We start from the raw sequence: 15,541 nt of genomic DNA, 5'->3' as shown, positions 1-15,541 counted from the left end.
TTTGTAAATCTGGTGAAAAGCTTGATTGTATAATCATGCCTCATAAGTATCTATGTGTTCTCTCAGCTGACTAATCTCACTCTCTATTGAATCAAAATTAAGTCTAAAGGGTGAATTAAAAATCCTAAATGCTTTTGGTCAGATAAAAAAGACAATTCAAACTACCATGCCTTTAAGCATGACTCATGAATAAGTGCAAGTTATATGTAAACTAGATCCAGGAGTCTGAAGTCATTCACATTTATTTCACTCTTTTTACATTGAGGATCAGGTCACATATAAAGGTTTCCCATGAAGTCCTTGTATCATCACTAGAATCAATAAGTAGAGAAACGTCCTTGTGATCTCTAAGTTATTAAGCAATGTCTCCTTATCCATTTTTGAAAAAGAACTTTATGACTATGTACTAAAACCAGTGACTTACGGCCATGAACTGGAAACCACATTCTTGATTATAGCAGCTATGAAAATACAGAAATATCTAGAGGATGTACCCAGTTCAATGTCTCCACAGACTTTTTAGTGCTGCTTATATATGCTTTAAGTGATGGCAATCATCTGATTTTTCTGCTTCACATTTTAAGATTCCCTATTTTACAGAAAGGGTTTATGAGAGGTTTATAAATACAAAAAGAGACCAGGATGCAAAAGTAAGACATCACTGGAGGTATTCAGAGGCTGGATGACAACTTGAAAGGAACACTGTAGACATGATCCAAGTATAGGATAGGTGGTTAGAATAAATGACCATTAAATTCCCTTCTAACTCAGTTTTATAATTCAAAACTCACAAGATAAATTCTGAGAGGTGATATTAAATAAAAGGGCATTGGTTCTGGAGTTATACCCAGGTTTGAATCCCATCTCTCACCTTATTTTATAACACATAGTCTTGCTGTCTTCCAGGTTGGAATGCAATGGCGCCATCATAGCTCTCTGCTGCCTTAAACTCCTGGGCTCAAGTGATCCTTCTGCCTCAGTGGGATTACAGGCATGTGCCATCATGTCTAGCTAATTTTTCTTTTTTGCAGGTAGAGACAGGGTTACTCAAGCTGCTCCTAAACTCCTGGCCTGAAGCAATCCTCCTGCCTTGGACTCTCAAAGTGCTGGGATTACAGGCTTGAGCCACTGCACCAAAACTGAGATATGACTTTAGACAAGCTAATATTTAGCCTCCCCAAAGGACAATAATAGGACCGGGTACTGAGATTCAGTGAGATAATGCATTAGTATCTGGCATATGGTAAACACTTACTATGTTACCTAATAACTTGCCGTAATAATTTATAGTGGTCAAAATCTAAATGTCATGAAATACACAAGAAACACTGACTTAGGAGTTAGGTAATGTGGTTTCTACATTTCAGTCTTGTCTCTAATTGTATACAATAATCTCTAACATTATTTTCAGACACCAAATTTTGTGATGCCACATTCCAAAGGGGTTGTAATGAACTTAAACATTTCTCAGACCCTGGGGATACAACGTCAAATCAACATAATTCCAGAGTTTGTGAGTTTACAATTAGTGCAGGAGATATATAAGATATTAAGTGTGATAAGTGCTAAGACAGAGCAAGATTTTAGAGGGTGTTCTGGGGGCACATAAGCTCTTGGATCAGGAAAGAATTAGTAGAGGAAGTGCCACAGTTGGGTGGAGAAAAAAAAGATAGGTACAAAAAAATGTTCCAAGTAAAAAGAACAGTAGGTGCAGTTGGCCACATTAGAAAACTCAAACGACAAGGACTAGTCAGAAGGTTGTTGCATTTTCACATAAGAAAGGATAGTACACTGAATGAGGACAAGAGATGGATAGGCTGGCAAAACACTCAGGAGGCAGATATGGCAGTACTTTGTGATTAACCGGCTATGAGAGATCAGGTAAGTTTGAATGTAAGGAGAGATGCCTAGGCTGGAAGTAATGGGTTTGAGCACCTTAGAGCATACAGGTGACTTCCTATAGCATAAAGATGATATGTGCATGGAAGCCATCTATAAGCTCTTACCACGATGAAGAATGTAAGAAGACAGCATTCTGATGACTCCATTTATTGACTGATTGATTGATTGAGACTGAGTCTCACTCTGTTGCCCAGGCTGGAGTGGAGTGGTGCGATCATGGCTCACTGCAGCCTTGACCTCTCAGGCCCAAGCAATCCTTCCACCTCAGCCTCCCAAGTAGCTGAGACCACAGATGTGCACCACCACGCCCAGCAAATTATTTATGTAGAGACGGGGTCTCCCTATGTTGTCCAGGCTGGTCTTGAACTCCTGGGCTCAAGTCATCTGCCCACCTCAGCCTCCTAAAGTGCTGGGATTATAGACATGAGCCACCATGCCCGGCCTCCAATAATATTTAAAAGAGCAGACAGAAGGGAAAGCCTGCCAAATGGTCTGAGAAGCAACAACCAGCAAGGTAGAAGGAAAAACAGGAGGGAATGCTATCACAGATGTCAAAATATCAAATATCAGTTCAAAATTAAAAACGTATCACATATCAGTATTAGCTTTAGTTTTAACTACACAGTTTAAAAACTATTGAAAATCTACTTATCTACCATGATTGCAACTATTAATATATATGTATTCCAAGTCTGGGAATATGCAAACACTAAGATGGTAATTGTGTTAAAAACTTGGATTAAGTATGATTATTCTTATTCTATTTTCCAAACTTCCCAGTTTGAATTTTGAAAAGGCAAACATATTACTACTACAGAAGTCGGGGTACAAATGTATTTTATATGTTTATATGTATTTTATATATATATTTTATATATATATAAAAAGACTTTTAGATAGAATTCTCATATTCTGATGACCTATCAAGTTGTTTGTGCATTTTTAATCGTGGTGCTAAAGAAACAGTTTATACTAGCTCTGCAGACTATTTCAACATCACTCAGGAGCAAACAAATTCTTATGGTTTTAAGCAGTACTATTATTGCAGATTCAACCTTTTATTATTAATACTTAAAAACAGGGAAAAGGTTATAAGATGTGGAGCTCACTGGAGAGTAAAATTAAATCAACAAAAAGGATATGACAAAGTACAAAGGAAAACAAAACCAAAAAACCTCATGTATCCCAAAAAATTAATTTTTGCCTGATAAATGCTTTAAAAGTGGGCAAAAAAGGAGGTTTCTCAGTAGAATTAATTCGCAACTAAAGGCAAATGGAAAACTCTCACATAGCATTTAATAAGGGTTTTACATGCAATATATCCCACTATCCCAAGAAATATCTGCAGTTCAAAGCTGCTTTTTAAATTAATGCTTCCTAGTGTTTGCTGTTTATAAATCCTAAATATTAAAGGGTGAGTTCCTTAATAATACTATTGTAATAAGTACTAAGACTTTTCTAAAAAAAAATACACATATATTTGCTTATATTCATAAGTATTAAACCTGAAAAAGAATTTATTTTTTAATGCAATTAATACTTAACTTTTAGATAGTAAGCAACCTCCAACATTTATTTTTTGGCAAATACTTTAAAAGATAGTTTTGTAATGGAGGATGACCCATTGCTACTTAAGTTCAAGATAAATCAAATTTATGAATTCACATCTTCATACAATGTAAAATTCTCCTTTATCTTATCCTTCAAATTTTCAGAGGATACCAGCATACTGATACCCAGGTTCCTGTCAGTAATAAGATTTGAATTCTAGCTCCACCACTCAATGGCTATGCGACTTGAGCAAGTTACTTAACTTCCCTAAGCTTTCAATTTTCTTCTCCGTAAACTGAGGATATTGATAATATCTATTAATATATGACTTTGTGAAAATTAAATGAGATAATGTGCCAAAAATATTCAGCACAGTGCCTGACACTCAATAGCCAAAACACGACTACTCTGCAGAAAAATCCAATTGACCTTTGAGCACAGAGACTGACAGTACGAAATTCCTAAACTAAATGTGGCTTGGCTCTGATTTGTCCCATCAGTCTAATGGGCATTTATAGTAACCCAGCATTGAATAAACATCAGTAGAAGTCATATGACCAATGTTCTTATTAGAAATTTCTTTCACGACTCATACTTAGGTGTCTAACAAGGATTGTCCTTTTGACACAAAACATTCACTAGCAATGTTTCTTAACTGTTTTTGACAGATGAAAATTTGACAAATGCTCTGAAAAAAAAATCTGACAAATGCTCTGAACCTTTCACAGAAAAGTGAACATAAAAAAATTCTACCCAAAATCTCACATGGTTCATGATCTCCTGAACCCCAGCCACTGACTACTACATATGGATATCCTATACTAGAGAAATTAGAAGTTATTTTCCTGATTATCAAAGTTATGTAGATTATAGAAAATAAAGAAAATAGAAAAGTATACGGAATAAGAGATAACTTAATTAGTTTGTTGTATTTCCTTCCAGACTACTATTGATTGCAATTACTGGCTTAAGGGACTTAAGCTTACAGAATGTAATGAAGTCATGGAATACTATATCAGAAACAATTTAGAATATTATTCAAAAGGCAGAATGGGCAAAGGATAAAATAACATATCTCTGGTTAAGGATAAAGTTGGAATATATATAGTGGCCTGTTTAGCTGATATCAACCCATACCTTCTGGCTTTTTTGGAAAATAAATAATTTCAAATAATTCTTGACTGACATGCAGGATATGCATACCACACTTTAATGAAAATATGAATTCTACAATTATATCACCTTGGACAAATAATCCAGACTCCTTTTCTTCATCTGCAAAATACTATAATCTTGAGATTAAAAGGTATAAGGTCTTATCCTGAGCTAAACTCTATCCTTCCAATGGTCCCCCTACAAAATACAGCTGTGTAAAACAAAGCAAAATAAGAAACTGCACAAAACAAAGTAGTTTTTTTCTAAGCAGAATACAATACTGAGAGAAAATTAATTTTCGGGGAATATAAAAAATGTGCAATGACTTCTAATATATCATTTTCATATGATATTGGCATCTTAGGTATTCTCAATGTAAGAATTGAAAAAATTTTCTTGGCTTTATTTTAGACATTTAGAGGAAACATGTCTTTTATTAAGAAATAAAATCCCCAAAGCAATAAAATTAAGCTGTATGTTATTAAGAAAATGGATTTTTTTTAAAGAAAAGATGAATATATTATTTCTCAAATATCTCCTGGTATAACACCTAAAAAGTATTTGGGTTCTTCACTATATTGTAGGCATCTACAGCAGATGCAATAGCAATATTTTAATAATCTTACTATAATACAGGATTTCACTTTCTTTTTTTAAACTGATGTATTTACTAAACACCACTGCAAAGATACGGCCTTCAGCCTCAAGAGACTTCGAAAGGCTTACATACTCCAAGTATTTAAAATTCCAAGTTTTAACTTATATTTAATACTATACTCTTACACAATGTGCTCATTTTGTTCATAAATATTCATCTCAATACAATAACATCAGGTATAATACATAAAATCTAAGCCATTAAGTCTTACCAATTTATGACCTGATGACACTCTTGTGGACAACATTCAGTCCTTAGAAGCTAGAATAACCCTCCAACCATGTGAGGGCATCACAACTTTTAAACTTTCGGCTTTCGATCATTATTATGTCACATTCCTCCTCCGATGCTGAATTCTAAAAAAAATTCTAGCAAAGAGTTTAAGTAAATAAATGTTTTAATCAAATAGCCTTTAAAAATCTTTTATAGCAAAATTTTATGTTTTACCATGATTATACAACTGATATTTTGTACTTTAAAAAATGAAAATAAATTTCATATTTGATCTGGAAAATTCAAACTTCAAATTTCAACATGGATTTTCAGGCCATCAGGATACTTGTTAGTAAAGAGTAAAGTAGAAATGGAACCAATTAAAGGCTTAAGATCATGATCCAGAAATTATGATTTAACACCATAACCTGATACAGACAGCTTTGTAGTCCTGTAGAAAGGCATTTGAGTTATATTGTTTGGTCCACATCCATGTATATGAGTTTCTTATTTTATTTTATTTTATTTATTTATTTATTTTGAGACGGAGTCCCGCTCTGCCGCCCAGGCTGGAGTGCAGTGGTGCGATCTCAGCTCACTACAACCTCCACCTCCTGGGTTCAAGCAATTCTCCTGCCTCAGCCTCCCGAGTAGGTGGGATTACAGGCACGTGCCACCACGCCTGGCTAATTTTTTTTTTTTTTTTTTGTATTTTTAGTAGAGACGGGGTTTCACTGTGTTAGCCAGGATGGTCTCGATCTCTGACCTCGTGATCTGCCTACCTCGGCCTCCCAAAATGCTGGGATTACAGGCATGAGCCACCATGCCTGGCTGAGTTTCTAGACTTATAGCATGGGTGGCTGGATCAGTAACAATCCATACCGATCATTTAAGTGCTTAAGACAGAATTCCATTTCTATATCTAAATCTTCATCTGTCTCTACTACCCCCAATTTTGAAAATAGACAACATAATGGCAAGAATTAAATTTTATTATGTGCTTTATGTAACCGAATAACAATGTATCCTATGCAGCGGTGGTCCCTATTGCTCACCTGTATATGGGCACGGAAGAAAACTGGAGGTAGGAAGATTTAATAATGGCAAAAATCACTTCATTAAAAATATCCTGTTAAATTTATTAAATTTTACCAGAAAGCTTTCAATTGGGCATCTATGTTAATCACTGAATAACATCATTAATAACATTTTCTGTCTGATAAGAATGTACATTTATATTTTTAGTTGCCAGTAACCCATAGGAAAGGAAACCCATAGATTTGTGGGCATAGTTTTGCCTAAATTAATCCCCTAAATAAAACACTATAAAGGGGCGGAAGGGATGGGGGAAAGAAAAGGGCCCTTACTGAGGATGATCAATACGCATAAAGCTATAGAAAACTGAAAGACAGCATTGTAAAGGAAACTCTGCAGCTATCTCAAAAGATACTTGACCCAAATGTACAGGTTGGGTCATGCTGTTACAGATTTTAACTTTCAGTGGAACTTTTCTATTACACATGGTCACTTAAGTCTCTCACATAGTCTGAAAAACTATTAGAATTTTTCCAATATAATCTTTCCAAATGTAATCTCACAACACATTTGACTTCAATATAAATCATACAACTTTATTTTGTCTTCTGTGAAAGCACAGCTTTATAATGTAATCACCTGGTGAAGGCAAAAATCCATATTTATGAGGATAAGTGGTCGTTTAAAGTTGTGGTCATTTCATTAATGTATTACCAAATGTTTTAAGAAAGTTTTAATAAAATTCTTATCTCCTATCAACCAAAATACTGTAATTTTTAAAATCTTTTGAAGATTTACTTTTTATAGGACAAATATACAGTCATATTTAGTAAAGTAAATACTTCCTGAAATACTTATCTATAATGCTGGTAAATCTGCTTGTCTGCAAGGCTTTAATTTAAGGTCATTTAAAGGGCCGACTGCTTGACCTTTTGTTAAAGGGCCGACTGCTTGACCCTTTGTTAAAGGGCCTGCCAACAAAAAAAGCCTTGTTATGGTAAATGCTTGGAAAGTCTTTTTGGAAGATACAATTAAACCAGTCATATGAAGCAGTTATTTTACTACGAAACTTACAAAAAAAAATTTTAAGGGTGTATACATTACACAAATATATGGTTAAATCAGGACTTTAGAGCTGTATACGTTTTAAAAGATACAAAAGTTATATATCAAAATTTTCCTAAGCATATATTTTCAAAATTAGTTGTTACCAAGTACAGGGTCATATTTCAAGAGTTTAAGTCATTAAATTCCAACATGTAGGACATCCTTATTAACAACCTGAAATGAAATTGGGTAACTAAAGTACAGATGAACAGCGTTCAGATTAACCAGATACCCTTCAAAATTTAAAATTAGAATTCTTCCTAAAAATGAATATTTAATGAGAAAACTGTACTAATATTATCAATCATAATCTTGAATCTCTGGCAAGACTGCTACCAAAACCAAATCCCAAATATTCCCTACAGTTATTTATCATTTCCTTTTGTGAGAAGGTGAAACTATATTAAAATAAAAAAACAGTGAAAGGGGAAGAAGGTAGATGATTTATAATTTCCAAGTAATTACTTGAAAATGGATATGCTAAATCAAACAGGTCTAAAAGAGTTCCTAAAGGAACTTGGTTTTTTAATGAATGTGCTTATCTTAGTTTGATAGAAAATTTTGTTTTCAGGTTTAAACCACATTTCCTTAAAAGATTCTGAAAATTCTATAAGACTACCCACTAATATAGCCAGATTTTCAACCTGCTGTTCAAAAAAGTTCACTACATTGTTTGGAGAAATCCTAGCCATGATAAACCAATGCTTGGTCAGAAATACTTAGTTTTAAATGGAGAAAGGGGGGAAACAGGGCAACCCTTTATGTCCTCCAATAAATTACACAGAGTCATTCCATAGGTTATATATATTGAAAAAATAAGCTTTAAAATATCAAAGATAAATTTACTTTAAAAATTAGTACAAATGTACCTAAATAAAATAAAACTGCTAAGAAGACAGTATGTTCCAAAAAATTAACATATAAAAAGGCCGGATGCAGTGGCTTACGCCTGTAATCACAGCACTTTGGGATCCCACAGAGGTGGTGGATCACCTGAGGTCAGGAGTTCAAGAACAGCCTGACCAACATGGAGAAACCCCATCTCTACTAAAAAATACAAAAATTAGGCAGGCATGGTGGTGGGCGCCCGTAATCCCAGCTACTCGGGAGGCTGAGGTAGGAGAATCGCTCGAACCCGGGAGGCAGAGGTTGCAGCGAGCCGAGATCGTGCTATTGCACTCCAGCTTGGGTGACAGAGCAAGACTCCATCTCAAAATAAATAAATAAATAAATAAAAAGACACATAACACACAATGACAAGAAACTTCATATATCTGTGGTTGAGCCAAGATATAATTTAAGACACAATTAGCTATGCCAGAAACTAAATATATATAAATATATGTATACATATATAAGCATATGTACATATATACACATACATATATAAGCATAAGTACATGTATATACACATATATAAAGTGTTTGGTATGTTATGCATTATAGCAAATGCACCTATTGGTAGAAGAAACACCAAATACACAGCTTAAAGAATTTCATTAATACACCTTTGAAAAACAGCTCTAAGAAGACAGGCTATTGGTATTTTTAACATGTTTACTCTCAAATGATTTATACACTTGATCCTTTCAAAGGAGTAGAAACAGCTTAGAAAGAAGGCAAAGGAAAAAGATATTGAAATTAAAGGTAGAGCTCCCTCTAAAAATGGAAAATCAAAGGAAGTGGAAGCCAGTTACATAATACTCAAATATATGTATAATAAGGAACTGCATGCTTTGTTAACAGAAAGCTGAATATTTGGGTTGGACACAGTGGCTCACATGTGTAATCCCAGAACTTTGAGAGGTCAGGGCAGGGTGGATCACTTGAAGCCAGGAGTTTGAGACCAGCCTGGCCAGCGTGCTGAAACCCTGTCTTTATGAAAAATACAAAAATTAGCAGGGCGTGGTGGTGGTGCCTGTAATCCCAGCTACTCGGGAGGCAAGAGAATCACTTAAACCTAGAAGGCAGAGGTTGCAGTGAGCCAACATTGTGCCACTGCATTCCAGCCTGGGTGACAGAGCAAGACTCTGTCCCCAAAAAAAAAAAAAAAAAAAAAAAAAACCCTCCTATTTTTTGACTCTGAGCTTAATAATAGCTAACATAAAAGAAATGGAACATTTATTTATACATTTATTTGAGACAGAGTCTCGCTATGTGGCCCTGGAGTGCAGTGGTGCAATCTCGGCTCCCTGCAACCTCTACCTCGTGGGTTCAAGCAATTCTTGTGCCTCAGCCTCCCAAGTAGCTGGGATTACAGGCATGCACCATCACACCCGGCTAATTTTTGTGTTTTTTGTAGAGATGAGGTTTTGCCATGTTGCCCAGGCTGGACTCAAACTCCTGAGCTCAAGCAATCTGTCCACCTTGGCCTTCCAAAGTGCTGGGATTACAGGCATGAGCCACTGTGCTTGGGAGAAACAGAACTTGTAAAGAAACCATAATATATTATGCTTTTTGAAGAGTTGATATCTCTTATTTCTTGAAACAAAAGTAGTTATGACTACTCTAGAAAAATACATTTAGCAACATTTTCTGGACTAAGTACTATCCAAAATAAAAACAGCTACTGCAAATAAACGCAGAAATTTTCTGAAGACCAATGGTTAGCATCACTGTAAACAGGAGTGTTATCAGCCAGACACTGCAACTCTTTTCCCTCCTTGTTCCCCTTCCGATACTGTGTAGGACTAGGGAAAATATACCTTCTTTATCACCAGGCAGATATGCAGAAAGATGTTTCTGTCTTCTACGACAAAGGTTACATATATTCTGAACATCTTGCTATTGGTAGAAAATACGTAGCTACTATGGATACCGCCATTAGCACTGATACTGAAATTACAAATAAAATTCTCAATATGTGGCCACATAAATAGCTGGGGACACTGACAGCCATGCTGTCTGCATACATACTTTAACTTAGTGAAGACACCACTATTTTTGGGCCAAATATCACACAATTAAAAAGTGAAAAATACAATAGCACCTTCCAAATCTTTTAGTATTTATAACCAACAATCTTCAAACTTTGAAACAACTGGGAGATAAACTGGCATAAAAATGTTATTTCTTGAGGATATTTACTAATGGATAAACATTCTAAATTATTATCACTTATTTAAATTTATTTCTGTCAAATATGAAAAATACTTTAGAAGTAGCCAACTAAAGTTTAAACACAGGAGCTAATTTTTGGTAAGCTAAGGCATTTAAAAGCTCTGTATCAATCACAAAAATTTAATATATTCCCTGATTTGAGTAACTTGGAATATACTATCAGCATGTTTATGCACACAAACAAAAAGGATGTCAGGCTAGAATAGAGTCAGTCATCTCTTTCTTCTACCTCTACCTACCACCCCAAATCTTAATAAAAATAAAAAACTAAAATAATTCCATTAATATTTCTTTCTTCCCAAAAGGTTGCCCAACTGCGGATTTAAATACAACTGAAGAGGTGTGAATTTAAAATTTTAAATTGCTGAGGACTAGAATGGAAAACCAACAACAATGACGAAACCCTAAAAGATGTTCTATGTTTATCCTGGTTCAACAATTCCAGGTTCCTTAAATTTCTTTCTTGTCTGAACAAGTTCAGTTATTTATTTATTTATTTTTTTTAAAAAAAGCTCTTCAATAGAATTTTAGATTCGGTAGAAAAAAATACATCGAATTTGGCGAATTAGTTCACATGTACAAACATACATACACTTTTCTGTTCTATTCAAAGCCTTGGTTTACCTAAAATCTATTTGGTGAAAAGAAAAAAAAAAAAGAATTGAATAAATGAATAAATAAATAAATAATAAAGAGACCTTACCAGCTATTCCCACCTTTTTCAAAACTGTTTCTAAAATTTCACCTGAAAATAATTATCAAAACATCTCAAAATAGGCTGGGGTGACTTAGGTTTAGAAATTTATTAAATAACATATTAAATTTACTAAAGAGGAAGGTGGTAAACATATGGGTGGAAAGCATATATAATGGTGGGTGAGCAGTTAAGAAATAATTTCTCTTTGCCAATTCTGAAACCTGGTAATGTGTCGAAAATAGATGTCAGAATGTTTAGTGTCCCACTTCAGCTAGCCATAGAAAAGCTAAGAGAAGAGATGTTTAGGGTCCAGTGAAACACCACTTCGAATAATGAGATTTAGATTTGTGGTTAAAAATCTCGCAGCAGACAAGCCACCTAACACAACTACCAGAATAAAACTAAGAGGATACAACAGTATATACAGGATAGCAATACATAATTTGCAAACCCAAGTGGTGATGTAAAATGTCTTCAAATTACACTATTTTTTCCAACTCAAAATAATTAAAAGCCCAATTTAATACATACATATAAAAATCACAGTACAGAAAGGGAAGTACATGAATATACTTCAATTTCTATTCTAAGGGACACATTAATATCCAAATGTTCTCCTACTCTTGCCACCCACCACCCAACTCTGAGCAATAAAAGACCTCCCCTTATAAAACTTCACCAATTCTAGTAGTCGTTTCAGCTGGATTTTAGGCAGTACTCCCTTGCCTTTCGAATACTCCCAATAGTACAAACTAGCTAAGCAAGTACATTTTTTTCCTAGTATTTTATCCAAAAACATTAATACTGCATTTTTTATTAAATATTTAAATTTTAAATAATCCTTTAGGTGACTAACACAAGTACTTACATATTCAAACAAGACAGGAAGGGAAAAAGACAACTGTTTAATTAAGTATAATTGGTGAACCTATACTGGCTCTTCCAACAGGTTAAAAAATGGTTATGAAGGACATTATTGTAATAACTGACAAAATCTGAATATGCACTGTATATTCATATTTGATAATAGCACATTAATATAAGATACCCTGAATTTGGTAATTATATTGTTGGTAAGAGAATAATCTTCTTAGGAAACATAAGCTGAAGTATCTGAAGTTAAATGGATATGGTATTTCCTATCTACTCTTTTTTTTTTTTTTTTTTTTTTTTTTTTTGAGACAGAGCCTCACTCTGTCACCCAGGCTGGAGTGCAGTGGCGCGATCTCGGCTCACTGCAAGCTCTGCCTCCTGAGTTCACGCTATTCTCTTGCCTCAGCCTCCCGAGTAGCTGGGACTATAGGTGCCTGCCACCACGCCTGGCTAATTTTTGTATTTTTAGTAGAGATGGGGTTTCACCTTGTTAGTGGTTCCTAAAATAATATGTTAGGATGATAAAGCAAATATGACAAAATGTTAACAAACACTGAATCGTGGTAAGAAGATTGAGTTCTTTGAACTATTCTTGTAATTTTTCTGTAAATTTGAAATTACTTCAAATTAAAGATTCAGACCTTTCTCTTCTTTTTGATTAGAAAATAATATCCTCAGAATGGTCTAATCTCTAAAACCAATCATCCTCTTCAGACTTCCTTCTGTTATCTAAATGCAGGTGGTATTGCCTAAGGTCCTGGCTTGACCCTTTACCCTACTCTAATCCTTGGCAACCTTGGCCTTTCCTAAAGCTTGAACTCTAATAAAACATTCTCAAATCTCAACTAGCTTTAATTTCTATACCAAGCTGCAAGTCTGCAGCCTCAGCTGCACCCCAAATATTTTCACCTTGACTTTGTACCAGCTTATCAACTCATCCAAAAAAACAGCTAAAAACAAAAACCTCATCACTACTTTCTCCTTCCCAAACTAATTCTTTCACTAATACTTTCTAACAGTACCAGCATTCCCTCAGTCAATTAGGTTTGGCACTTTGGAGTCAAGTTTGACTGCTCCCCTATCATGACCAATCAGTTGTAAAATCCTGTAATTCCTATCTCATCCCCATTGCCTAATTCAGGCTTCAGTACCTTTCTAGAATCTCTGTCTCTAATCTAACTGCTCTCCTCTCCTGTCTTCAAATGTTATACACCTACCAAATTTAACTTTATCCTTACCATGTAAGGCCAGTACTTCCATAGTGGTGCACAATATTTCCTCTAACTGGAATGTTCCCTTCCCCTCAGTTCTTTAATTCTGCTTGACCAAATTCTACCCACCTTTCAGTTTCCAACTCAAAAGCCACCTCCTGAAGAAGCTTTGACCAATCCCTCCAGCTGTACTTGAGAGATATGAAGTGCTTACATTTTATATGAGTTATTACTTTCAATCATGTGATAATGTATTTACCATTTTCCATATTAAGACCAAGCTCACTGAAAGCAGTTACTAAATCTTATTGTTTCTTCTAGTATTTAATTATAGGAGAACAAACTTTTGCTGAGTCAAGTAATTGCAAACGTTCCTGGTATTTTCCCTTAGCTTCATTCTGAGTTACTCTAAAAAAGTGAGATTTTTAAGGCTTTAGAATCTTTTGGTTGGAAAAGGTGATCTAAGACCACTGAAGATGGTAACAGGAAAATGCCTTAAATAGCAAGTAACTATAATTGGGGACAAACACGTATTGTTAAAGAGACTACTTTATAATATGACCAAGCATCTAATACTTTACTGAACTTCCCAAGTAGCTTTTCAGAACACCGTAGGCATGAGTTTCAAACAGTTTTAAGTGGCTTCTTTCATCTTCCATTAAAATCCCAATGACCTACCTTCACTACACTCTACATACAATTTATTTCTTTCCTACACACTATTCTTATTTCCAGATCAACAAGAATTTGAATTATATTTTGAGAGCATCAATTTCATAACCAAGCATGTGGCTTTTAAAAACTTGGAGACCTGGTTTTCCCTACAGTCCTATGACTATGCCTAGACTGATGCCCATTTATATATATAGTCCATGATTTCTAAATGAAGTTAACCTTAAATTCTGCCAGTCAGTCTGTAATGTGTAGTTATTTTTCTCCATGAGTTACTCTACCTCCCCTTGGCACCTGGGTAGGAAGAATTCACTAGTTTTTAAGATGCTGCTGAAATCATCAGCATGGTGATAACTGGTGCCTAGTTATTTGTGGGGCTTCATTTACCACCACTCCTATGGCAATTCTCATTTCCAAATAAGCTTACTGTCACTCATTTTCTTCTGAGGGAAGCTCCATTGGTTTCTCTATTCAGATCAACATTTACTGCCTCTGACATGGAATTCTTCCCTAAAAAAGCAGAATAGTTTGCTAGCCTTCCATTCCTTAAGCAAATACACAGCTCTTTCAGGTTTACTGATAATCACAGCCAATAATGACGAAACAGAAGTAAAGGAGTTCAATTCCAATGCTTGTACTTACCTCTTTTCTTTTCCATTTAGAAAAGTTGGGGAAATAAAACTCCAGAGTAGGCATTTTAAATGTAACTAAAATTAAATTTCACTTAAAATCAGCATCCCTGGTTAACAGACAGGAAGATAGTTGTATTATTTCTAGTGATGGCAAGACCAGTTCCCAAGGGATCTGTTTACTTTTCAGTAAGCTCGCTCAGGCCTGCCTGTTGAAATACCCCTGGATATGCAAATAGAGTATAAAGAAATTTGGTTTTCTAGTTAGTTTTGTATTTAGAACAACTGTTCTGTAGAAATGTAGTACAACAGATTAGTCACCATCATTTCAACATCACCTAAAATCACATTAGTTTTTGTGGCAGCGCTGTCACTTGCTAACCAATACTACAAAATGCCATTAACACACATATCTAAGTATTTTTTTTTTTTTTACTATACCTAGTCAACCTAGGTTTCAACCTCCCTGAATTTACATATAAATTCTTCCAATTTCTTGATTTCTGTATTTGTTTCAGTTAAATTTATAAATGCTGTCATTCACAATGGCTATCACTTCCTTGATTTAATGTCATCTGAACATAACCACGCCCTGAGGTTTCCATCTAAATCAGGGATCCAAAAATGAGTTTTAGAGGGAATATATAAAGCTTTCATCCTCTAAGTACCAGTGATTACCTGCCCCTCCTACCCTGGGCCTGCCCCATCCCCCACTTAA

At 34.9% G+C, this 15,541-nt stretch overlaps 1 protein-coding gene across 5 annotated transcripts in view; it reads right to left on the bottom strand.

Moving 5' to 3' along the window:
- Positions 1–15,541, bottom strand: part of TSC22D2 (TSC22 domain family member 2) — a 51,876-nt gene that overhangs the window by 16,264 nt on the left and 20,071 nt on the right. For 2 of the 5 annotated variants that reach the window (XR_001713728.4, XR_001713727.4), the window contains one exon: positions 5,478–5,634. The exons of 2 other annotated variants lie outside the window; for them this stretch is intronic. Coding sequence is in view for 1 of the 3 variants with exons in the window: in XM_016942155.4 (XP_016797644.2) it covers positions 15,010–15,046 (37 nt within the window). In the remaining 2 variants the exon portion in view is untranslated. One more of the 5 variants, XM_016942155.4, reaches the window with a different exon arrangement.

Source organism: Pan troglodytes, chromosome 2 (assembly GCF_028858775.2).
Source record: "Pan troglodytes isolate AG18354 chromosome 2, NHGRI_mPanTro3-v2.0_pri, whole genome shotgun sequence".
Classification (NCBI taxonomy): domain Eukaryota; kingdom Metazoa; phylum Chordata; class Mammalia; order Primates; family Hominidae; genus Pan; species Pan troglodytes.
This window is presented reverse-complemented; position numbering and strand designations above follow the sequence as displayed.